We start from the raw sequence: 27,315 nt of genomic DNA, 5'->3' as shown, positions 1-27,315 counted from the left end.
CACTGAGAAATACAGGACAAACTCACACCACTGAGAAATACGGGCCAAACTCACACCACTGAGAAATACGGGCCAAACTCACACCACTGAGAAATACGGGACAAACTCACACCACTGAGAAATACAGGACAAACTCACACCACTGAGAAATACAGGACAAACTCACACCACTGAGAAATACAGGACAAACTCACACCACTGAGAAATACGGGCCAAACTCACACCACTGAGAAATACGGGCCAAACTCACATCACTGAGAAATACAGGACAAACTCACACCACTGAGAAATACGGGCCAAACTCACATCACTGAGAAATACAGGACAAACTCACACCACTGAGAAATACGGGCCAAACTCACACCACTGAGAAATACGGGCCAAACTCACATCACTGAGAAACACGGGACAAACTCACATCACTGAGAAACACGGGACAAACTCACACCACTGAGAAATACAGGACAAACTCACACCACTGAGAAATACAGGACAAACTCACACCACTGAGAAATACAGGACAAACTCACACCACTGAGAAATACGGGACAAACTCACATCACTGAGAAATACAGGACAAACTCACACCACTGAGAAATACAGGACAAACTCACATCACTGAGAAATACAGGACAAACTCACATCACTGAGAAATACGGGACAAACTCACACCACTGAGACATACGGGACAAACTCACACGACTGAGAAATACAGGACAAACTCACACCACTGAGAAATACGGGACAAACTCAAACCAGAGAAATACAGGACAAACTCACATCACTGAGAAATACGGGACAAACTCACACCACTGAGAAATACAGGACAAACTCACATCACTGAGAAATACAGGACAAACTCACATCACTGGGAAATACAGGACAAACTCACATCACTGAGAAATACAGGACAAACTCACACCACTGAGAAATACGGGACAAACTCACACCACTGAGAAATACGGGACAAACTCACATCACTGAGAAATACAGGACAAACTCACATCACTGAGAAATACGGGACAAACTCACACCACTGAGAAATACAGGACAAACTCACATCACTGAGAAATACAGGACAAACTCACATCACTGAGAAATACAGGACAAACTCACACCACTGAGAAATACGGGACAAACTCACATCACTGAGAAATACGGGACAAACTCACACCACTGAGACATACGGGACAAACTCACACCACTGAGAAACACAGGACAAACTCACACCACTGAGAAATACGGGACAAACTCACACCACTGAGAAATACAGGACAAACTCACACCACTGAGAAATACAGGACAAACTCACATCACTGAGAAATACAGGACAAACTCACATCACTGGGAAATACAGGACAAACTCACATCACTGAGAAATACAGGACAAACTCACACCACTGAGAAATACGGGACAAACTCACACCACTGAGAAATACGGGACAAACTCACATCACTGAGAAATACAGGACAAACTCACACCACTGAGAAATACGGGACAAACTCACACCACTGAGAAATACGGGACAAACTCACACCACTGAGAAATACGGGACAAACTCACACCACTGAGAAATACGGGACAAACTCACACCACTGAGAAATACGGGACAAACTCACATCACTGAGAAATACAGGACAAACTCACACCACTGAGAAATACAGGACAAACTCACATCACTGAGAAATACAGGACAAACTCACATCACTGAGAAATACGGGACAAACTCACACCACTGAGACATACGGGACAAACTCACACCACTGAGAAATACAGGACAAACTCACACCACTGAGAAATACGGGACAAACTCAAACCAGAGAAATACAGGACAAACTCACATCACTGAGACATACGGGACAAACTCACACCACTGAGAAATACAGGACAAACTCACATCACTGAGAAATACAGGACAAACTAACATCACTGAGAAATACAGGACAAACTCACATCACTGGGAAATACAGGACAAACTCACATCACTGAGAAATACAGGACAAACTCACACCACTGAGAAATACGGGACAAACTCACACCACTGAGAAATACGGGACAAACTCACATCACTGAGAAATACGGGACAAACTCACATCACTGAGAAATACGGGACAAACTCACATCACTGAGAAATACGGGACAAACTCAAACCACAGAGAAATACAGGACAAACTCACACCACTGAGAAATACGGGACAAACTCACATCACTGAGAAATACAGGACAAACTCAAACCAGAGAAAAACAGGACAAACACACCACTGAGAAATACGGGACAAACTCACACCACTGAGAAATACAGGACAAACTCAAACCAGAGAAAAACAGGACAAACTCACATCACTGAGAAATACGGGACAAACTCACACCACTGAGAAATACGGGACAAACTCACACCACTGAGAAATACGGGACAAACTCACACCACTGAGAAATACGGGACAAACTCACATCACTGAGAAATACGGGACAAACTCAAACCAGAGAGAAATACAGGACAAACACACCACTGAGAAATACGGGACAAACTCACACCACTGAGAAATACAGGACAAACTCACACCACTGAGAAATACAGGACAAACTCAAACCAGAGAGAAATACAGGACAAACTCACACCACTGAGAAATACGGGACAAACACACCACTGAGAAATACGGGACAAACTCAAACCAGAGAAATACGGGACAAACTCACACCACTGAGAAATACGGGACAAACTCAAACCAGAGAAAAACAGGACAAACACACCACTGAGAAATACAGGACAAACTCAAACCAGAGAGAAATACAGGACAAACTCACACCACTGAGAAATACGGGACAAACACAAACCACTGAGAAATACGGGACAAACTCAAACCAGAGAAAAACAGGACAAACTCACATCACTGAGAAATACGGGACAAACTCACACCACTGAGAAATACGGGACAAACACACCACTGAGAAATACGGGACAAACTCAAACCAGAGAAATACGGGACAAACTCACACCACTGAGAAATACGGGACAAACTCAAACCAGAGAAATACAGGACAAACTCACACCACTGAGAAATACAGGACAAACTCACACCACTGAGAAATACGGGACAAACTCACATCACTGAGAAATACGGGACAAACTCAAACCACTGAGAAATACAGGACAAACTCAAACCAGAGAAAAACAGGACAAACTCACACCACTGAGAAATACAGGACAAACTCACACCACTGAGAAATACAGGACAAACTCACACCACTGAGAAATACAGGACAAACTCACACCACTGAGAAATACAGGACAAACTCACATCACTGAGAAATACAGGACAAACTCAAACCAGAGAGAAATACAGGACAAACTCACACCACTGAGAAATACGGGACAAACTCACACCACTGAGAAATACAGGACAAACTCAAACCAGAGAGAAATACAGGACAAACTCAAACCAGAGAGAAATACAGGACAAACTCACACCACTGAGAAATACGGGACAAACTCACACCACTGAGAAATACAGGACAAACTCACACCACTGAGAAATACAGGACAAACTCACACCACTGAGAAATACAGGACAAACTCACACCACTGAGAAATACAGGACAAACTCACACCACTGAGAAATACGGGACAAACTCACACCACTGAGAAATACGGGACAAACTCACACCACTGAGAAATACAGGACAAACTCAAACCAGAGAAAAACAGGACAAACTCAAACCAGAGAAAAACAGGACAAACTCACATCACTGAGAAATACAGGACAAACTCAAACCAGAGAAATACAGGACAAACTCAAACCAGAGAAATACAGGACAAACTCAAACCAGAGAAATACAGGACAAACTCAAACCAGAGAAATACAGGACAAACTCAAACCAGAGAAATACAGGACAAACTCAAACCAGGACAAACTCAAACCAGAGAAATACAGGACAAACTCAAACCAGAGAAATACAGGACAAACTCAAACCAGAGAAATACAGGACAAACTCAAACCAGAGAAAAACAGGACAAACTCACATCACTGAGAAATACGGGACAAACTCAAACCAGAGAAAAACAGGACAAACTCACATCACTGAGAAATACGGGACAAACTCACATCACTGAGAAATACAGGACAAACTCACATCACTGAGAAATACAGGACAAACTCACATCACTGAGAAATACAGGACAAACTCACATCACTGGGAAATACAGGACAAACTCACATCACTGGGAAATACGGGACAAACTCACATCACTGAGAAATACGGGACAAACTCACACCACTGAGAAATACGGGACAAACTCACATCACTGAGACATACGGGACAAACTCACATCACTGAGAAATACGGGACAAACTCACACCACTGAGACATACGGGACAAACTCACACCACTGAGAAATACGGGACAAACTCACACCACTGAGAAATACGGGACAAACTCACACCACTGAGAAATACGGGACAAACTCACACCACTGAGAAATACGGGACAAACTCACACCACTGAGAAATACGGGACAAACTCACATCACTGAGAAATACGGGACAAACTCAAACCACAGAGAAATACAGGACAAACTCACACCACTGAGAAATACAGGACAAACTCACACCACTGAGAAATACAGGACAAACTCACATCACTGAGACATACAGGACAAACTCACATCACTGAGACATACGGGACAAACTCACACCACTGAGAAATACAGGACAAACTCAAACCAGAGAAAAACAGGACAAACTCACATCACTGAGAAATACGGGACAAACTCACATCACTGAGAAATACAGGACAAACTCACATCACTGAGAAATACAGGACAAACTCACATCACTGAGAAATACAGGACAAACTCACACCACTGAGACATACGGGACAAACTCAAACCACAGAGAAATACAGGACAAACTCACATCACTGAGAAATACGGGACAAACTCAAACCACAGAGAAATACAGGACAAACTCACATCACTGAGAAACACAGGACAAACTCACACCACTGAGAAATACAGGACAAACTCACACCACTGAGAAACACAGGACAAACTCACATCACTGAGAAATACAGGACAAACTCACACCACTGAGAAATACAGGACAAACTCACACCACTGAGAAACACAGGACAAACTCACACCACTGAGAAACACAGGACAAACTCACATCACTGAGAAATACAGGACAAACTCACACCACTGAGAAATACAGGACAAACTCACATCACTGAGAAACACAGGACAAACTCACACCACTGAGAAATACAGGACAAACTCACACCACTGAGAAATACAGGACAAACTCACACCACTGAGAAATACAGGACAAACTCACACCACTGAGAAATACGGGACAAACTCACACCACTGAGAAACACAGGACAAACTCACATCACTGAGAAATACAGGACAAACTCAAACCAGAGAAATACAGGACAAACTCACATCACTGAGAAACACGGGACAAACTCACACCACTGAGAAATACGGGACAAACTCACACCACTGAGAAATACGGGACAAACTCACACCACTGAGAAACACAGGACAAACTCACACCACAGAGAAATACACAAGAAAATGCTCCAGTAAAACTATTCCATCTACAGTACATGGGCCTTATTAATGTTAAATACTTTCAATAAATAAACTACTAGTCAAAAGTTTTTGATCGGTAAGATTTTTAATGTTTTTAAAAGAAGTCTCTTCTGCTCACCAAGGCAACATTTATTTTATTGAAAATTTTGAAATACTATTACAATGTAAAACAGCTGTTTTCTATGTGAATATATAGTAAAGTGTAATTTATTCCTGTGATCAAAGTTGAATTTTCAGCATCATTACTCCAGTCTTCAGTGTCACATGATACTTCAGAAATCAGTATAATATGATGATTTGATGCTCAAGAAACATTTCTCATTATTATCAATGCTGAAGTACGGTCTAAAAAAAATCAATGATGCATTATGACCAATAATCAATGACCAATAATAATTGAGGTTCAAACTATCATATTAAAATATTTCTGAAGGATCATGTGACACTGAATATTCACTGAAAATTCAGCTTTGATCACAGGAATAAATTATATTTTACTAAATATTCACATAGAAATCAAATCAGTCACATTAAATAGTAATATTTCACAATATTGGCGTTTTTTACTATATTCAGTATCAAATAAATGAAGCCTTGGTGAGCAGAAGAGACTTCTTTCAAAAACATTTAAAAAAAAAACATCAATTATTCCAAACTTTACCAATAATGCACAAATTACTGCAATTAGGACAATTAAAAAAAAATCTTAGTGTTTTTTATATTGTTTCCAGTCCAAATATCTAAAAATTATATTAAATAAATAAATAAATAAATAAAATACAAAAATATAAAATAGAATAGAATAATAAAATAGAAAAATATTATGTCTTGTTTTCTGAATAAATAAACAAGCAAAATGATCTACCAATTGTGTAAGAAAAATAATCTTGTTTCTGTTTGAATTAAGATTATTTTCATTAAAGGGTAACTAAACCCTAAACCAACCTTTTTTTAGTTAATGATCTGTAAGAATGGGGCTTTATTAGTGCCGTTCATTGATTCGAGTAACTTTTTTGACATTTGGGTATAAAGTGTTTTAATTCTACAAAATGTGGTGTAAAAACGTCTGAGTGCTGCCCTCTTCAGGTTGAACGGTGGCTACTGCAGTTGAATTTTCCTATAGGATGTTTGCGGTACTGCGTGATGTAAGCGGTGGCAGGTGACGCAAGCAGGTTCCAGCTCACCACGGCATTGGTTCGAGCTACCACGCATAGATAGTATTGCATCAGTTAGGATAGCTTCAAGTGAGCGTAGATTTATCTGTATTTAGTACAGTGGTCAGGAGGGGACGTAGGTGTAGTGTTGCTGGTTGCAACAGCACTGCTGGACTGCATAGCTTTCCAGCAGACTTGGAAATTAGGCGCCAGTGGTTGCATGCACTTGGCCTGGAAGACCGTGAGTTCCCGCCTAGAGCTCAAGTGTGCAACCTGAATTTTACGCGGGATTGCTTCTCCAATGCTATAGAGGTGGAAATGGGCTTCTCCACACAGCTCACGCTGAAAAGCGACGCAGTGCCAAACGCTGCTCCTGCTGCATGGACTCCACCACCGCAGCGGCGTCTTGATGCGAGTGATCATCATACCGGTCAACACTCCCGTTTTCCCCGGGAGTCTCCCGTATTTCACACCCATCTCCCACCCCCCTCCCGTTTTGTTATTTCTCCCGTGAAACTCCCGTTATTTGTATGGCCCAAACGTCGTTATATGAATAATCACATCAATATTATTCCATAGTTGTCCAGTTGCCAGATCTTGTATGAAACCCTTCCTACTCGCGCAATCAACACATCATACAAATTTCAACCCATTTGTGAGCTCAACCTGGCAACCTACAACCCAGTTGTGCCGTCGATATCTGCGCAGGTAACGTTAGTAGACGCGGGAAGTTGAGTAAGCGTTACTGGTAGAAATGGGAAAAGACTCAGTGGTACGTAAATATTTAACGCAATTAACGCTGCATCCGTTTTTGTCTGTCATCCTTTGGCTGCATGGCGTTACATTACATGATGGACACAACAAAAATAGGGACACCCGAGAAAGCCAAAATAGAATGCAAAATTTATTAACAAAATAGAACTATACAGAAAGAAAAAAAAAGAAAAAAAAACTACGTACAACGGTAACAGTAAACAAATTCATAATCCGTGCACGCTTTCGCAATCGTTGTTTTGTACATCATTCTTTGTAATATTCAGTTCCTGTGAAAAATTGTGAAATACTGTTCCAGTAGGTGAAGTTACACAACAATATGCTGATTGATTACATAATATTTGGATGTAATATTCAGTTCCATTGAAAATCTGTTCCAGTTAAAGGAGTAGGCTAGAGATGTGTAATATTCAGTACAGTAAACTCCACCCGCTGGAACAGTTTCTTACAGTAACTGAATATTACACAACATCACCTGTTCAGTTTTGAAAACTGTAGCCTACTCACAGATTTGTGGATTATACCTTATTTTAGAAATATGTTTTTCTGTATATTGATTTGTTGTGTATTGTTAAGATGAATACAACTGTCTTAACTGAATTTTTCTATGATTTGGCGATGGGGTGTGTAATGTATAGATGACATGAAACCGCATGTGGTTGAACTAAATATGAATATGCCTACAGAGAGCGCGCACTATTGACATCAACTCAATAAAACTCATCAGATGCATGTACTTTACGTCGTCTTGCGACCCTGTGAATCACTCTCCATTTTAGAGTCTGACAGCAGCTGTCAATCACAGGGGTGCATACACATGTATGGTCAAAAAAGAGAGAGGTAATCGAAGCCCTCGTCCCGCGGCAAATATCCAGATACTACATTGCCACCATCCCCAACCCACCCCTATAGGCACATAGAGTCAAATGAAATTTAGAAAAACTATCTTGCACTTCTTCTTCTTGCTTTACTGCTACTTCCTGGAAACAATTTCACCTGATGATTTGATTAGCTCTTTTTGTAAAGAATTAATAATTCGAGGATGATTGGGGTAATTGTGTAGGGTAGGCCTAGTGCATCTGCATAGAAACTAATAAACAAAATAGAAGCATATATAAATACAATAAAACACAAATACACGAGAAATAAAGCAGTGCTTTATGTTTTTCAGGTAAATTAACTGTATTAAGTATTAATACAGTTTATCTTTTGACAAAACGTGATTTTTCTCTTTCTCTTTTGTTGTTTGATTAACTTTGGTGACACAAACAGCTACAGGTATATTGGGTGCTGTCCCTTTAAGACGAATGCACGTATCTAATACCGGTAATTAAGTTTTATTTTGACTGCGTTTACGGGGAAACCCGTTGAGACGGACACTGGCTTATTTTTTCGTGCACATGTCTGTTCAAACACAAATAGATAAGAAAGAAAAGGGAATTCGGTGTTCACGAACTTCACGTGCTGTCTGCGACTGCGTGGCTCTGTGCGCCGACAGACCATCTACACTTGGATGTTAAGCATAATATATATAGCCTGATACAGCAAAGACAACGTCGGCAGTATTGACGGCAAAATAGGCAACAGAATATTTCGTTCTGTAGGCCTATTGACGGGCAATATTTGAAAATCGATAATTAGGCCTATTTTTTAAATTACAATTATATATGCATTTGTCAAAACCAAGAAACTTTCAAGCATCAAAATGTAATTTATTAATATGTATTTGCGCCTTCTATTTTGTCTGAAAACTTCCAACACTCTTGCGTGTCGCGTGAAAAATAGGCGTCGGTTGCGGTTCTATTTCTAGCACACGGTTTCGGCGCGGCTCGAGAAGTGTGTGTGTCACGCAGGCATTGTGCTCTAACACAAGCTCACAACCAGTTAACATGAGAGCCGACATAAAAACGGACACTCCACGCCACGCAGAGACAAATGTGATGCAGTGGCAGATCCAGAGTGAGACTAACACTAGTGGTTCACGCTTGCGCACATACTGCTGGTTTGGCGCGCAGTGTTCTGATTCGCTTATTTCCTATTTACTTGTTGGTGGACGCAATCCAGAATTACTGTTGGTTAAATTATAATCAGATATAATATATATAGATATAAATTATAATCAGACCCTCTCAAACCATCAGAACCCCCCACCCCCCCTTAAAAAAAAAACTCTTCGGATCTGCACGATTCACACAAGTCACCCAAACTGACGTGAAAAAAGCGGGAGGCGCCGAAAAGCGCGCTGTTTGCACCCCTGCAATCAGTCCGTCACTGCGGGTCTCTGGTGTACGCCCCCCCCCCGCTCAGCCCCGCCCTCGGTTCGTCCGCTCTATCTCCGCTGGGGTCTGCCCACTTTTCCAGCATTTTTCAAATATTGCCTCGGTTGCCAAACTATTTTACTCATCTTGTAATGCATCTCGATGTAAGAATGTTTAGATATTTGGACTGGAAACAAGACAAAAACACCGAGTAAGAAAAGCGTTTTTCTACAGTGTAACAGTATTCGCACATGTGTGTCAGAAGTGAAACTCACGCTTGATCTTGCGGGGGTCTTGGGCCTGACCGGAGCTGGAGCTGGAGCTGGAGTTGGTTGAGGCTTTCACAGCCTCACTGAAGCCGGATCTTCCCCGGATCTCAACCGGCTTCACACTACTGTGGGATGAAGCGACACCGAAGGACATTAATCTGTCGGTGACGAGCGTCACACTGACTAGAGGAAGGGAAAACCCTTCGTTCACACATGACTGAAATCTCCTGAGGTTTCCAGCAGAACCGCTCTGGCCCGTATTTATCAAGCTTCTCAAAGTGCCATCTTAGTCTTAAGTTTGAAAGTAGGAGTAAATTTCATGAATTCTCAGCACTTAAGTATAAAAACAAGTTATCAAATGTCTTAAAGGGTTAGTTCACCCAAAACTGAAAATTCTGTCAGTAATTACTCTCCCTCATGTTGTTCCTCTCAGATTTAATCAGAAATATCTGTGTTCTGAAGATGAACGAAAGTCTTACGGGGTTGAACAACATGAGGGCGAGTAATTACTGACAGAATTTTCATTTTTGGGTGAACTAACCCTTTAAAGCTAAGAATCCCTCTTCCTCCCCCAGTTAAGACGGCTCGAGAGGTCTTTCTAGTGGTTGTGAGTCGCCAGCAGGAGCTTGTGATGGAGAGAGACAGAGACGAGTGGATCTTTCTGGAGAGGAAGAATGAGTCTGAAATGTTTGACGACGATCAGTTCATCAAACCGAGCGTCATGTCAGCGCTGGATAATGTTGGGCTGAACCTTTTATAACAAGTTTCCACTGTTCCACTAATTCAGAAAGCAGTCGCACTTCTCTCTCCCGCTGGTTCGGTTTTCTTTTGTCATTCATGGTGTCTGATTATATCATCTAGTCTAGGCTATATCAGTGAACCCTTAACAGTACACCGGTTTAAAATGTGTAATTAAGACATGGTGGAAACCGTTTATCTTTCATTTCCAATGTGTATATCATAATGTATTCTCTTGAAAATTACTTGTCAAATGTGTTGAATGTAAACTCCTCTCAGGAATTACACCATTCAATGTGAATTTATCTGAGAATATTCTTAAGTAAGGAAATCTATTCAGTGATTGGTCCATGCCTATGTCGTCATCCGAAACCCCGTTTGTGGCACAGCAAAGTGTTGTGAATCATCTCTAAGACTGACACTTAAGATTTAGTCCTACACTTCACTTAAAGGGGACATGTCATGATAATCTGACTTTTTACGAGTTTAAGTGCTATAATCGGGTCACCGGTGCTTCTACCAACCCTGAAAACGGGAAAAGTGAAACCCAGTAACTGTGTTCTGGTGAGCCTTTCTCTGCAAGCATGTCAGAAAATAAGCCGATCAGATTTCGCTCCCCTTCTGAGGTATGAAGAGGATCTTATTATAATATTACCGGCCCTTAATCTGCACGTTTACACACACGACAGGCGCCAACAGAGACCAGTTCTAACGCAATGATGAAGATCCAGCAGAGCCTGAAGCTGTTCTGTGGTTGAGCACAGACAAGCACTGAACACTATTGACCAGAACATGTCACCGCTGGCTTATAAACACCTCAGGAACTGTGGACACTTGTGGAGAAGTTCAACATGATGATGAGATGATCAGTGTAACTCCACAACAACTACAGAAATGTCTCCGCTAACATTCAGAAGCTCTTCCTGAGTCTCTCCGTAAGGCTGCACTCGCTACTGGTTATTCTGGGATTCTGGATGAGTAGGATTGGCCTGTGTTGTTATTGCCGGAGTTTCTGAAGCTGTGTAAAGACTCCGCCCTCTTCTGAACGGAGGCGGAGCTAAAGCTCATTTGCATTTAAAGGGACACACAAAAACGGCACGTTTTCCCTCACACCCAAAAAGGGGCAAATTTGACAAGATATAATAAATGATCTGGGGGGAATTTTGAGCTGAAATTTCACAGACACATTCTGAGGACACCATAGATTTATATTAAATCTTGTGGAAAAGGGCATAATATGTCACCTTTAAAATTGCGACTGAGATGCTTGATAACTAACTTATAAGAGCAGCTTTGAGCCAAGAATGTTTTTACTATTAAGTCGATTGAGTTCTTGAGAGTAATTCTCTGAACGGACCTGGTTCTGTCTGTCGGGTGAGCTTGTGTCACGGGGCCGGCCGTGCCGTGGAGCTCCTGCTGGATACGCACGTTTCTCGGAGGCTTAGCAGCCGAGTGAATAAACGCCATCTTCACCTGCCTTCCTGTGAGTGAGAGAGAGAGAGAGAGAGAGAGAGAGAGAGAGAGAGAGAGAGAGAGAGAGAGAGAGAGAGAGAGAGAGAGAGAGAGAGAGAGAGAGAGAGAGAGAGAGAGAGAGAGAGAGAGAGAGAGAGAGAGAGAGAGAGAGAGAGAGAGAGAGAGAGAGAGAGAGAGAGAGAGAGAGAGAGAGAGAGAGAGAGAGAGAGAGAGAGAGAGAGAGAGAGAGAGAGAGAGAGAGAGAGAGAGAGAGAGAGAGAGAGAGAGGGGCACAAAACACAGCGAGTGTGACATCAACGGCAGAGTTTCACACATGATCAGTGTGTGACCGCAGCGTTAAAGCCATTATAATGCTGGACTTACATGGGCCGTCACAAAATGTGTCCTAAATTTGAGCTGGATGCAAAGCTATGGAAGCTTGTTTCCAACATGGAATAAAAAAATAAAAAGGATAACTGGAACTTTTGATCTTGGAAATACGGACTTTATGCTCTATTCACAATTACGGGTTCACAATTCTGAGGAAAAGTGAGATGAAGAGTTACCCAAGATGGCTGCTGTGACCCCATATATGAGGAAAATCATTGAGCAAAGAATCAAATGTGCCAAAACAGCCCTTTTTTGTTAACGTTGATGCAAATGAAAGATTGAAAGCATCATTCTAATTATTCATTATTAATCTATTAGAGCTGCACAATTTTGGATAAATTGAGATTCATGATTTTTTTGTAAAATCGAGATCATGATTCTCCCATGATTCTGAATAGACAACGAAGCAAAATAACATGTACTTTACTAGAGGCTCTGACTACATGTTTATTGCTGTAGGCCATTTAAAAATACATTTAATTCTTTTGAATGAATTTTCAAAACAAGATTGGGTGTAACTTCAGTTAAGCTGTAAACATTCAGTGAAAGGCTCGCTCTATGAACACGTTAAAAGTGTCACAGTGAGATGACATTATTCTACTCACCCTTCAACCATCCAACATTAAAAGGAAATTTAAAAGTGTAAAAGCATCAAATCACCCCTAAGCGCGAGTCTTCGGTTAGATATCACTGTAGAAATATACTGTATATCTGTATTATGTAACTTATGTTGCCTTAATCAAAAATGTTCATTAACTTCAGCATTACGTGACACTATTTAAAGTGATTTCCGTCATTTTGTCAGATTATAAATTGAAAACAAACCTGGAAACAGACGTGAGGATTTGAGGGGAATAACGAGAGATTCTTTGTGCATTCCAGTCAATTATTAATGGGATATATCGTAAATTAAAATAGGGAGAACCGACCACAAATGTGGAGTATATGCTGGCCTTTCTCATACTTTTACAGCGGATTGCAAAGGAAAAAAGAAAATAATCACGAGGAAAAGCAGCAGCGACTGAAAAGAGCTCTTGCCGTAGATATTCTCGGTATAACGTCACGTTAAAATACCAAGTATAACGTTATTATTATGATGTCTGAAAATAAATCATGAAGGGAAACTGACGGATCAGCTTTATTTGTAGGGCAACCGTATGATTTAAAATGACTCGTTTCAGCCTTTTTGAATGGAAGTTCCCAAAACCGGAAGTGCCTCCCATAATTCAACACGCAGTGAGATCAGGAATAAGGCGGATAGTGAGCACAGATCAACACCTCGAAAATCCACCGGAAATAGTAGACCATCCAGGGACTTCCGCCATACTCTTGCGGTGGATCTTTTATAGATAAGATTAATTATGTGACTAACCTTAGAAATCTGACTTTAGATTTTAAACTTATGATAAACTTTTATCACACTTCCCATTTTTATGTCTGATGGTGACTAACTTTCCATTCCAGATCTAACAAAAAAAAAAAAAAAAAAAAAAAATCATACTTCCTTTTATTTAGGATGTAGCCATCATCAAACGAACTTTCGATATGATCTAACCGTCTAACAAACTTAACCTTGGTCGAATGGAACTTTGAAAATGGACTCAATGTTTTGACTGTATTGTGAAATGATTGACTGGAATATGAACCCCTTACAATGTTTTTTATATTTTGCTGATGTCACTAACAAACGGTAATGGGGGGGGGGGCTTGCTTTAAACCAGTGGTTCCCAACCTTTTTTTGTCTGAGACCCCCTTTTTCCCAAGAAAATATTTTAGGGCCCCCCTTCACATTTAATGATATTATATCGCTGTTGTAAGCTTGCAGCAAGGATGACAAAATATGTTGTTTTTAAGCAAACGATATGTTTACTATAACCAGATATGTTTATGCACAAATAATAGCCTATGATATTGAAAATACAATAACAAAAACATCTGTAGGCCCTTTGTAATTTAAAAACGTAAGCCTAGGAGTAGCCTATAAATTGGCCCTATTTGAAATGCAATAACAAAAAAATTCACACTGGTGTGTAGGTAAAAAAAAAAGAAAAGAATATAGGCTATTACTAAATGACTGCTGTCTGGGGCCTCAGTACTTGCATGTTATTTGTGAGGCTTTATCAATGTGAGGCTTTATTTTTGACGCTTTTGGCGCTATAGCGAGCAATAATAAACTTGCGTTTATTAACAGAATAATGCGTCTTTAAAACATTAACATTGTAGCCGGAACTACTTCTCTCTCTGTGTACGTCTATGACGAGTCACGCAGGTACTGGGCTACTCCGCAGCGTCAGCGATCCGATCTAGTGTAAAATAGTCCCAATGTAAACACTTATTATAGGTGTACCATAGTTGTTCAGGATAAGACAAAAACACGGATTGGAAAATGGATTCATGATGAACTCGCTCATTATATACATTTTGTAAATTTTGAACAGAAAAAAGTTAAGGACTTTTATTTAATGCTGCTCATTGCTCAAAACTTTTCAAAATATGACGCGACCCCCCAAAGAGCTCGCTGAGGCCCCCTTGTGGGCCGCGACCCCCCTGTTGGGAACCACTGCTTTAAACAATTTAACCAATCATATTGATAGAGCTTGACATGTTAGTCATGATGATTCTGTTTTGATGTTACCCCATAAAGCCTGTTGTGTTCCTCTGTTTGGTCTATTGCTCGAGAACTCCCGGCCGTTTGAATAAACCATCTGAGGGACATTTACTGAAGTCCGTCTCTTTTCTTATTTATGCTGCGCAGCAAAGAAGTTAGAGTAAGAGACTCGGCCAGTTGTCGACGGAAGACGCAAAGAGCTAGAGGATAAAAGTTATTAAGTGTCGATCAGTAGACGCAACAGATTTATTTATTAAGTGTCGATCAGTAGACGCTAGATAGTCAGATTTAAGGAAAAATCCATTACACTCTCTTCAACATACTATGCTTTGGGACACACTTATTTTACTCTCACACACCGTTTAGGATGATAGCATGGACATTAAGACGCAGGGTTCTTGTTTCTTGAATAAATAATTCAATGACAAATACATTTTTAGCAGTCCCTCATCTCCAACGGTGTAATTGACAATCATTATTGAAGCGGCACGTTACTTTCAAAAGGTGATTTGCTCTATTTTGATTATATCAGAACTTTATCCCAGTACTTTCGTCATACTAGAGATCATATTTCTGTGTGGTTGAAAAGACTGTGAAGCGGTTTCATATCCATTCATGAGAACGGCTCTCTCTGGATCAGAACACGGATCTGAATGTTCCTGTGATCAGACTTATCACAGGTTTAACAGAAAGAGCCGAATCTCCGTCGTTCAGGAATAAGATGGTGTGTGTGTGTTTGAATGGAGATGGCGATCTGTTAACGATTAATCGAGCAGCTCCGGGATCTGTCCACTCTGGGTTTGCCATTAACCCCTCAGTCACAGTTGCTCTTTAAGGCTATTCATAGTGTGAGCGGACAGATGGTCAGAGACGACCCGCATTTATGAGCCGTCAAGCACACTTCAGGAGAAGGCTTACACATTACACTTACACATTATCTCCCAACAGAACGTCTGTTAGTGCGGAGTCAGAGATCAGCCGACAGTCTACAGGAGGACGAAGCCACTCAAATCAGCTAGCATGACGGCTTTATAGACCAACAGAGTTTAATTTATAGACCCATTTAGTGTTTGCAAACGTTTTAGAGGGCGAAAAATCTGTGCAAGCCACGGAATAAAACAACAACAAAAAATTAATTGAGTTTTTCTCACAATTTTGACTTTTTTTCTTGCAAATCCGAGTTTATCATCTCACAATTCTTAGAAGGATAAACAGAATTGTGAGATATACTCGTTATTCTGTCTTTTTTCCTCAGAATTGAGTGTTTATATCCCGCAATTCTGACGTTTTTACCTTCAGAATTGTGATATAAACTCACAATTGCAAGTTATAAAGCCTGAACTGGGAGATATAAACAAGCAAATGCAAGAGAAAGTCAAGAATTGTGAAACAAAAATGTTATACCATGTTTAAAAGTTATGTTTAATGTTATAGGTTTAAATATTATGTCATGCTGTAACTGCTATGCATGCATGTCCCCTATGAACTGCGTATGTGAATATTATAAAGACTTATGGTTTACATCAAATTCATGCTTTAATAGTAGACTAATCATTGCAGGTTTCATCAGTCCAGTCTGTGTTTCGCTTAAAAGTGTGTCTTCAACGACGGAAATAAATGAAGACTGTATTTTTAGCATTACGATTCTGACATACAACGAAACGTTTCTCCTATTCTGTGGATTTTGGACATTTTCCTCCACTGGAAACCGCTATTGTTCTGCCAGCACTATCCGCACGCGCAGCCGAAAGTTATGGAATGACAAACCTGACATAATAAATAAATACATTAATAAATATACGAAGAAATGTATAAAAACTAAAATAAATGAGTATACTTTTATTTCCTTATGTATAATTTTATTTTTTTCCACATGTATTTATTTATTTATGCATTTATTTCTACTTTCATTTATTTTTCACATTTATGTATATGTCTACATTTATTCATTTCTACATTTCTTCCTCTGTATGCTAATGAGGGGGGCGTGTTTTACCTCAGACATTAGCAATCGAGCTCAGAGTGGCAGAGCTTTGAGGCCACAGTGACACCTTGTGGTGTGACCAAACGATACGCAACGTCAATGAAATTTTAATTAATCAACTTTAATTAATCAAATAACATTTGTTTTTCTTGCAGGAACAACATTCATATGCTTTTAATGTGACAAAACTCTTTGAGGAAAAACTTGTGACTATGAGTGTATGTGTCTATGGGTAAAAATAACATAGTTATGGGAAGTAAAACTAGACAGTCTGTTAGAATCTTATGATTAACGAATTAAGTCATCATTAAAACCTTGTGATAAGTAATCACAAGATTAGAGTTTTCTTTACCTAGTAACAGAGGGGTTTGCATATGAAGAACCAATCAAATAATGGGGAAATTATGTAATGCAGCCTGACATTTATGCCATACCCTGATTCTATAAAAACTGTTGTATATGTGTTTTACGGTGGGATTCTCAATGGAATTTGTCTGAGATCCTCCGGCCTTGCTTCTTGGGAGAGATTCCCTGAGAACTGCTCGGGAAGATCTCCTGGCCGTGATTAAAGCATTTAAAGGACATTTGCAGATCTGTTTGTCGATTTATTCCTGCGCAGGAAGCTAGTTTAGGGAAGCAAGTTAGTTAGAAACTCGGCCAGTTGTCGACTGAAGATGTCCCGGATATTAAGGCAGGTGTCGAGTGCAGACGCCCCAGGTAGTTAGGTTTAGGGAAAAATCCACGACAGCAAGCATCAGCAAGTGACGTAAGGTCAGTACAGATTGAGCACGACGCGAGCGCCACTACCTTTGGGCTTCCCGGAGTGAGCGGAGACGATGCTCTTGGTGAGCAGCTGTAGTTTCCTCTCCCGCTCCTCGGACATGCGCAGGTACATCTCTCTCCAGGACTCGTACTCCTCCAGCTGGGCGTTTCTGAAGTCTTTCACACAGTGTCTCTCCCACAGGTGGTCCGTCTCCCCAACATACACCTGCGGCAAAACATTTCAGTTCAGGATATACCAGTCACACGATTGGGCACACATAAATACATTCTGGAAAAAGTAGGAACATTTTTTTAAATGTTAGATCAACGTCCAAAGTAAATGTTTCAGAAAAAGCTTCCACAAACCATGTATCAATAATGTTTTTGTGCTCATGTTCTGAGAACAGTATTAAAGACCAGGGCCCGTATTCATAAAGAATCTTAATGCAAAGAGTAGCTCCTAGTGACAAAATTCTAAGAAAATTCTTAGAAATGTGGGCGTTTACTCTTAAATTTAAAGAAAAAATCCTAGTAAAGAAAAAAAGTAATTCAGAAAGCATCTTAACCCTTAAAAGAGGTCTTAAGGTCAAAATTGTTAGGAGCACGGACGAGGACTTTTAAGAGGCTTAAGAGTTTCTTTAGCAGAGGAGAAAATGGCAGAAAGACGAAGAGGGAGAAGAAATGTGTTGCAGACAATGGATGACAGTGAGTTAATAAGACGCTTTAAATTAGATCATGCAGGGATCATGTTTGTGACAGATCTTTTTAGAGACACGCTAATATCTCCAACACAGCGCAGAAATGCCATAGCGCCCGAAATGAAAGTAATCACTACATTACGATATTTGGCAACTGGGAAAATTCCATGTTTGATACATTAAAACCAACATTCAAACCACCATTTAAATAGACATGCCAACAATCAGAGTGGAACAATTTTTATCATTCTAAGCCAAGCAAATACCTTATAGGAAATTAACAGCATGGTTAATAAAATAAGGATATAATGTGTGTGTGTGAGAACGGTCAAATAGGAAAAATTACGCATGTAATTTCAAAGTGGAGGCTTAGAATAGACCCTATACTTAAAATCACTTTTTTCCCCTTCTTGGACAACCAACCAATCACAGTCTTCAAAAGATTGTGTCATACATAGCAACGGGGTCAACCCCGCCTTCTTACTAAGATAAAAGTTTTTGTCTTTTCCTTACTCAGAGTTGCTCTCAGATCGGTCCCGAATCGCTCTTAAGCTAAGACTCCTACGTAAAAGTTTTTAAGCTAAATTAAGAGTTTTCTGAGAGGATTCTTAGAATCTTTATGAATACGGGCCCAGAAAAATTATGTTGCTGGAATCACATTTGTTCATAACTTTGAAAGAACCGTGCCAGAATGTTAGCCAAAGCTCTGAGTTTACAGGCAGCTCGTTTATTAGTATGGTAGGATTAAAAAAAATAAAAAATAAAAAAAATAAGTTAATTTTGTTTAATTAATGTTTAATTAAACCTTTGGAAACTCCATAACGACACTTATTTGGCTGTATATTTCTCATGATCTTTTTTAACTAAAGGCTTACTTGTGCTTATGCAATCTGTTTTATAGGCTAATAATTGTGCCTACACACATTTTTCTTTACAAAATGCGAAAAAATGGATGAATTGGACACAAAAAAATGGTAAAGTTTTAGAAAACTTTAATTTGGTGTTCACTAGATTTATAGCTCTATTTGGAAATAATTAATCAATCTAGAACGGATTTTTGAGTGAATCTGCATAGAAAATAATAAACAAATTAAAAGTATAGATAAATACAATAGAACAAAGATACAAATGAAATAAACAGTGCTTTGTTTTTCAGGTACGCCTCCAGGTAAAGAAACTGAATAATCAAATGTAAAACAACACTGCATAGTCTTTTACTGTATGAATTTAACATAATTAGTCTTAATCACATCTACAAAAGTGATTCTTTTTGCATTTTGTGGTTTAACATTAATGAGAGACTATAGACTTCTGTCACTTTAAGACTGAACGCACGGATCCAATATAATGATACACATCTGATTTCTTCCTCAATTAAATGTAAAATGTACACACGTGGGTTCAACAACCAGATGCATTTACACTCGTCCAGTTTAATCTGGAATGCGTCTCAGACCTCCTCCTGAAGTGATTTGAGAGTGATTTGTCTCGTAAGAGTTCCGGAGGGCATTAACAGCTGGTCTTTCACCATCAGATAAAACGCATGAAGTGACCAGGTGTAAACAAGCCCATAAAACATGCAAAACCCGATTAGAGCGGACGGACTGAAATGCGCTTTGAATAGGATTGGAAACCACATATGAATGTAGCTCGATGTAGGATTTGTAATTTTGCTGTTCAAACTTGTTAAATATGATTGGATTCCTATCAGATACACTACTGGTCAAAAGTTTGGGGTCAGTAAGATTTTTAATGTTTTTAAAAGAAGTCTCTTCTGCTCACCAAGGCTGCATTTATTTGATTAAAAATACAAACAGAGTCATATTGTGAAATATTATTACTATTTTAAGTAACTGTTTTCTATGTGAATATATAGTAAAGTGTAATTTATTCCTGTGATCAAAGCTGAATTTTCAGCATCATTACTCCAGTCTTCAGAGTCACATGATCCTTCAGAAATCAGTATAATATGATGATTTGATGATCAATAAACACTTATGATTATTATCAATGCTGAAAACAGTTTTTTACATTATTTCATGATGCTATGATGAATAGAAAGTTCAGAAGAACAGCATTTATCTGAAATCTAAAGCTTTTGTAACATTAAACACTACCGTTCAAAAGTTTGGGGTCAGTAAGAATTTTAATTTTATTTTTATTTTTGGTGGAAAGAAATAAAATAAATCAATACTTTTATTCATCAAGGATGAGTTAAACTGATCAAAAGTTACAGTAAAGACATTTATAATGTTAAAAAATATTCTATTTTAAATAAATGCTGTTCTTTTGAACTTTATATTCAAAGAATTTTGAAAAAAAAAATTGTACACAACTGTTTTCAACATTGAAAATAATAATGAATGTTTTTTTTAGCATAAAATCCTCATATTAGAGTGATTTCTGAAGGATCATGTGACACTGAAGACTGGAGTAATGATGCTGAAAATTCAGCTTTTGTCATTTTAAATTGTCATAATATTTCACAATATTACAATTTTTCACAATTTTTATTTATTGTTTTTTTATCAAATAAATGCAGCCTTGGTGAGCAGAAGAGACTTCTTTTAAAAACATTAAAAAAATCTTACCGATCTAAAACTTTTGACCAGTAGTTTATATGCACAAAAACTGGATTTGGACTGACAGTCTGAACACAGTAGTCAACATCTGAAGTGGATCAAAGCCTTTCATCAAAGTTACACATGAATTTTGAACAATACCCATTCTTGTCTTAGGACAACTTTGATGAACTGTTTTGATCCACTTCAAATGTCGGCTACTGTATATTAAAACAAAAAAGTTGCATCCAATTCTCATTTATTTATTTCTCATGATCGTTTAGAATTAAAGGCTTACACTTGTGCTTGCAATTTGTTTTGTAGACAAATAAACTGTGCTTACAACCATTTTACTTTACAGAATAAAAACAACTAAATAAATTCGATAAAAAAAAAGGACTTAAAATATTAGAACCTTTAAATTTCTTGGTAATTATATGATTCACACACTTTCATTGCTGTTATTTCATAGATTTGATGACTTCACTATTATTCTAAAACATTAGAATCCTAATAAAAATAATTCTTCTTACTGGGTTGAACTCCTCGATGCGGAGGAGTTGCTCCGGCTTGCATCGCTCCAGCACCGGCTCCAGGATTTCAAACGGCACTCCTCCGATCTCATAGAGCGCTGCGAAACACACACCGGCTTTAAAGCAGACTCGACTCACCTCGCGCACGAGTAACATCAGGAGGATTACGTACAGTCGATGTTGTTCTGCAGCGCTCGGATACACTGCTGGTACAGCGTCATCATCGAGGGCAGGAACATCATCTTACTCCCAGAATACACCTGCATCTTATTCTTCAGCCTCTGGCCGATGAAGACCGGAGCCTCTTCCTCACACACTTCACTCGTCTTTCTGTCAGCTGGGTGTATGAGGACCACAAACACACACTGTTTTATGGGATCATCCAGCTATAGAGTGAAAACACACTGTAGATGCAGAGCTTCGACCCACCTTTCTTTTCACTGAAGTACTGATACTGAGACACATCCTCACATTCAGGAAAACTCATCGGCAAAGGAACGTTTAACAAGTCCATCACGGACCGCTCAGGAACCTGGAGTTAAAGGGAGAGTTCGCTCAAACATAACTCATGTTAAACCTGTGTGTGGACAATAAGCTCCAACATGAGCTCACATCTAGGCCCGGTTCCACAGACAGGGTTTAGATTAAGCCAGGATTAGACCTTAGTTCAGTTAAGTAGCTTTTCTAAACGTGCCTCAGAAACTAACATTACTGGTGATGTGACGCGTCTTCCTACATGGGTGTTTAAGAAATGAAAAGCTACACACTCTCCATCAGTGAGGGTTAGAAGAACTGTTGCCAAACATATAACAGGATAGAAACATCATAATCACTGCAATAATGATCCAATGATCGACTCTTTAGCATTTTACTCTCTGAATCCAAACAGTGACTTTTTTTTTTTTTTGGCCGGGCAGTGAGTCATGACATCATACAGTGCATTATAAGGTGCATTTCAAGGCATAACTCATTCATAAAAAAATTTATTATACTAATATATATATATATAAACAGTAGTCAACATTTGAAGTGGATCAAAACCTTTCATCAAAGTTATACATGAATTTTAAACAATACCCGTTTTTGTTCGATGACAACATTGATTTTTTTTTGATTCACTTCAAATGTTGACTAATACATACATACATTATATATATATAACCCAGGGTCACAAATCGTCATAAGTCGCACGGGCATATTTGTGGCAATAGCCAACAATACATTGTATGGGTCAAAATTATAGATTTTTCTTTTATGCCAAAAATCATTAGGATATTCAGTAAAGATCATGTTCCATGAAGATATTTTGAAAATTTCCTGCCGTAAATATATAAATCATGTATTTCTGTGAGTGAATGCAGCACAATCGCCAACATAAATTAACAACTTTAAAGGAGATTTTCTCAAAAAAAATTTGGCCCAGATTCAAGATGTTCAATAACTGTATCTCGACCAAATATTGTCCCATAACAAACCATACATCAATGGAAAGCTTATTTATTCAGCTTTCATATGATGTATACATCTCAATTTCAAAATATTGACCCATGTGACTGGTTTTGTGGTCCAGGGTCTAGATCTATATCTATATCTATCTATCTATAAAGGCTTGAAGTAAAGTGTTTTGGAGAATTATACTTTTAAAGAACAAAACAAAAGGCCAGTTTGTTGTGGTACCGTCGTCCTTGGCTCTTCTCCCACAGTCTTGCTGGCCTTCAGAGACACACAGGACTGGTGTGTGTGTGCAGGCTTGAGTCTCTTCTTCTGGGATCTGGCCGCGCTGACGGCTCTCCTGCGTTTGCTGGTCTGCAGGTCGTAGCTCAGGTAGGCCTCGAACGACATGGAGGGCGTTTCAAAGCCGTCGTCCATCGGCCTCTCTCTCTCCATCGACGCGGATCCGTCTCCGGCCTTCTCTCGCTTGCACGAGTCTCCACTCTTCTCTCTCTGCGTTTGAGAGGCTTTCAAGGGTTTTTCAAGTTGCTGTTTTTTAGTTATGCCAGAAAGCTTCTTGGTCTTCTCCTTGCCGTGGCCCGAGTCCTGATTCACACTCCAGTCTTGCTTTGGCTCATCCTTTTTTTCACCATTCAAGTAGAGTTTGGAGTTACTGGGCTTGATTTTGTCTTTTTTGTCAAGGTCATGTGATATTTTCTTCTCAGCGCTGGAGTTCTCCACTCTTGGCCTCTTTCTAGAGTTCGTGCTCTCCGAGAGACGGCTGTTCTCCTGAACTTCTCCACCCAGCGGCTCATTTCGGCTTTCCTCAGGCTTTCCTCTCGAACTGCAACACAAACAAAACCAAAACGAGAAGAGACTAAGAGTGCAACATGCCACATGGAAACAGTCACTTGAATAAAAATGGGGGTCGATTACAGATTTTTAAGACCTTGAAGAGTCTTTTGGAACGAGCGCTTTCCATCGATCCACCAGTATTTTTGCCAGCTTTCCCGCCTCATCATGCTTCCGGAAGGAGTTGACCACTTTTCCAATTCCAGTTTCCTGAAATATAAACATTGAAGGTTTCAGATAAGATCCGTCACAAGAGGAAAATAACTAAAAAGTTAAATATGATATTTAATAATAAAAATACATTCATCTCTTACAGAGAGGATTTCAAGTGTAATGTCCAATGCTTCAAGTTTCTTCAAGATCTTCAGCAGCTGAAATGGAAAAGGTCAGTTAAACAAAGCAAGACAAAGAATTCACTGATTTTGGGCAAAACTTTCCCAATTTTCAATTCACAGGCTGGAATTTCAATTCCAACGAGCTGGTGGATTAGACTTAGGATAAAAGGAGGAGAACAACAGATTCGATCAGTTTAATGTTGGTGTGGTAGCAGCTGTTTCAACAAAACTGGCCAGAACGAAACCTCTTGGTAGTTCTGGCTGAGATTGCCAGCTTGCAAACCCAATTCATGTTGTTTGGCGCCATTTTTGAAAACCAAATAAATCAGAGCATTCTGGGAAATGAAGTGTCCTTCCGCCATGGTCCGTAAAATGAAAGTTAAAGACATGTAAATTAAATTGCGTTTCATACATTATGGTATACGCTGTGAATATTATAACCTGTTTGTCAATGTTTATATGCACTAGCGTTTAAACGTTTGAGATCAGAAAGATGTTTTTATGTTTTTAAAAGAAGTCTATTCTGTGCACCAAAGCTGCATTTATTTGATCAAAAATACAATTAAGCAGTGAAATATTATTTTGGTTTAAAAAATCTGTTTTCTATGTGAATATACAGTAAAGTGTAATTTGTTCCTGTGATCAAAGCTGAATTTTCATCATCATTACTCCAGTCTTCAGTGTCACATGATCCTTCAGAAATCACTCTAATATGATGATTTGAAGCTCAAGAAACATTCATGATTATTATAATCAACAGTTGTGTACAATTTTTTCAGGATTCTTTGATGAATATAAAGTTCAAAAGAACAGCATTTATCTGAAATACAAGCTTTTGGAAAATCATCAATGTCTTTACTGTCACTTTAATGCATCATTGCTGAATAAACGTATTAATTTCTTTCAAATAAATAAATCTTACTGACCCCAAATTTTGAACGGTACTGTATAACGTTACAAAAGCTTTCAATTTCAGAAAAATGCGGTTCTTATCAACATACTATTTTTTCAAATGTTTTCAAAATTGATAAATGTTGTTTCTTGATCATCAAATCATCATATTATAGGCTACTGATTTCTGAAGGATCATGTGACACTGAAGACTGGAGTAATGATGCTGAAAATTCAGCTTTGATCACTGGAATAAATGACATTTTACATATATTCACATAGAAAACAGTTACTTAAAATAGTAATAATATCACAATATTACTGTTTTTATTGTATTTTTGATCAGATGCAGCATTGGTGAGCAGAAGAGACCTTCAAAAACAAAACAAAACAAAAATCTTACTGATGTAAAACTTTTAAAAGGTAGCATACACACATAAACATGTTTTCTGAAGGATCATGTGACACTGAAGAGGTCATAAAGGATGTTACTGTATCAATCAAACAGAAATTAGATGTTCTAAACATGGTAAAAGAAGTCCCACCCAATAATAATCTGAATCTGCTGAGCGAGGGCTTTCTCAGGTCAGGCGCTATATATGGAGAACCCTTAGCTTTAGGCAAGGCTCTATAAATGGGCCATGCAATAACAGTTCAACACACGCCCAATATTCACATCATGGTTGTAAAACACTGCGCATGTGCAACTGAAGGGTCAATGAATTGTGCAATCACATTAAACAAAATACTTTAAACAAACTACTCTAATTTTTCATATTAAACAAAGTACTTTAATGATGCACTATAAAAGTCACCAAAATGTTGCATGGCATGTTGTTTGAACATAATAAGCAGCGACACATTGGCCAAACCGCCTGACAGTCAACATGAGAGACAACTGCAGGATTATTAATAGACAGACCCTCTCAAACACCCCCTCCCTCAACAGCTGCTGACATCCACAGGCCACCATTACTTTATTTCACTACCATTTCTGTGCATATACAGTAGTCAACATTTGAAGAGGATCAAAACAAGTTCATCAAAGTCGTCCTACATGAACAGGGATTGTTCAAAATTCATATATCAAAGGTTTTGATCCACTTCAAATGTTGACTACTGTATAACAGCCTTAAAAACAGCAAGAAAGGATCACAAAGACATATGGACTATAAAAAAAAGAAAAAAGAAAAAAAGATTATTGTTGCATTTGGGTTCTTTACTTTCTTAAAGCAAACACTGCAAAGGCATTTAAAGCAATGGTTTTCAATAATTAATCAAGCTTTAGGCTTAACAGGGCTAGTTGTCATACTTGCATTGCTGATATTATAGGTTATGTAATTGGTTTACGGTGAAATTAACAAAAAAAGCAAACACGGAAAAGGTAACATAAGACACGTGACTAATAACCCCAACCTCACATGAAAAATATTTCTGAGCAGTTCAAAAATGAACCTTCATTATATAGCTGACTTGTTAAAATGCATCCCAGTCGTCAGCTGCTACCCAACAGCTCTCACACACCTGGACTAGTCTTCATTAAGGTGTTCATTTACTTAAACCCGGGCCTGCAGTTCCTGAGATCAAGCCTGTGTGACAACTTGCCCCTGAGGCTTTTTCTTCCAGCCTGTTTGCATTGAGCAAAGCGCTTCAAGCTGTGTGTGTTGAATCCTACCGTGTGTCCTTCACCAGATTCTTTCAGCTGATGCTTTAATTGCAAAACCTTCTTCACATCAGCTTCGGCCATGTCAGCTCCTCACACGCACGCGCATTTCATGCACTTATTAAAGTCTCGCCATATTTCTTTCGTCACCTTTATATGGGCGGAGACGATGTAAGAGTGGATGTAGAGTTTCATCACCTTGTTGGAGAGCCTATTCTATAGATTCTAGAGCACGAGCACGAGCTTTCGGATAAATAAAGCGAATACGATCATAAACACTCCACAAACACAAGCAATCACACTTTTCAACACTGATCACTGAATGTAAGCGATTATTTACAACTTTGATCAAATTTGCAGTAGGC

General features: G+C 39.0%; 1 protein-coding gene across 2 annotated transcripts in view; it reads right to left on the bottom strand.

The window, feature by feature from the left end:
- Positions 1–27,174, bottom strand: part of eloal (elongin A, like) — a 27,645-nt gene extending 471 nt beyond the window's left edge. The window contains exons 1-10 of one of the 2 annotated variants that reach the window (XM_081351940.1): positions 26,963–27,174; positions 24,376–24,432; positions 24,159–24,271; positions 23,456–24,053; positions 22,208–22,310; positions 21,951–22,115; positions 21,779–21,876; positions 18,032–18,212; positions 12,148–12,271; positions 10,059–10,177 (exon numbers count right to left, since the gene is read on the bottom strand). In XM_081351940.1, the coding sequence (XP_081208066.1) occupies positions 10,059–10,177; positions 12,148–12,271; positions 18,032–18,212; positions 21,779–21,876; positions 21,951–22,115; positions 22,208–22,310; positions 23,456–24,053; positions 24,159–24,271; positions 24,376–24,432; positions 26,963–27,034 (1,630 nt within the window). In that variant the 5' untranslated portion in view covers positions 27,035–27,174. The remainder of the gene's footprint in view (positions 1–10,058; positions 10,178–12,147; positions 12,272–18,031; positions 18,213–21,778; positions 21,877–21,950; positions 22,116–22,207; positions 22,311–23,455; positions 24,054–24,158; positions 24,272–24,375; positions 24,433–26,962) is intronic. The other variant, XM_081351941.1, reaches the window with a different exon arrangement.
- Between the last annotated feature and the right edge of the window lie 141 nt (positions 27,175–27,315).

This window comes from Scardinius erythrophthalmus (assembly GCF_964197995.2).
Source record: "Scardinius erythrophthalmus genome assembly, chromosome: 21".
NCBI lineage: Eukaryota > Metazoa > Chordata > Actinopteri > Cypriniformes > Leuciscidae > Scardinius > Scardinius erythrophthalmus.
The sequence above is the reverse complement of the archived record's forward strand: the minus strand, read 5'-3'. Positions and strand labels throughout refer to the sequence as shown.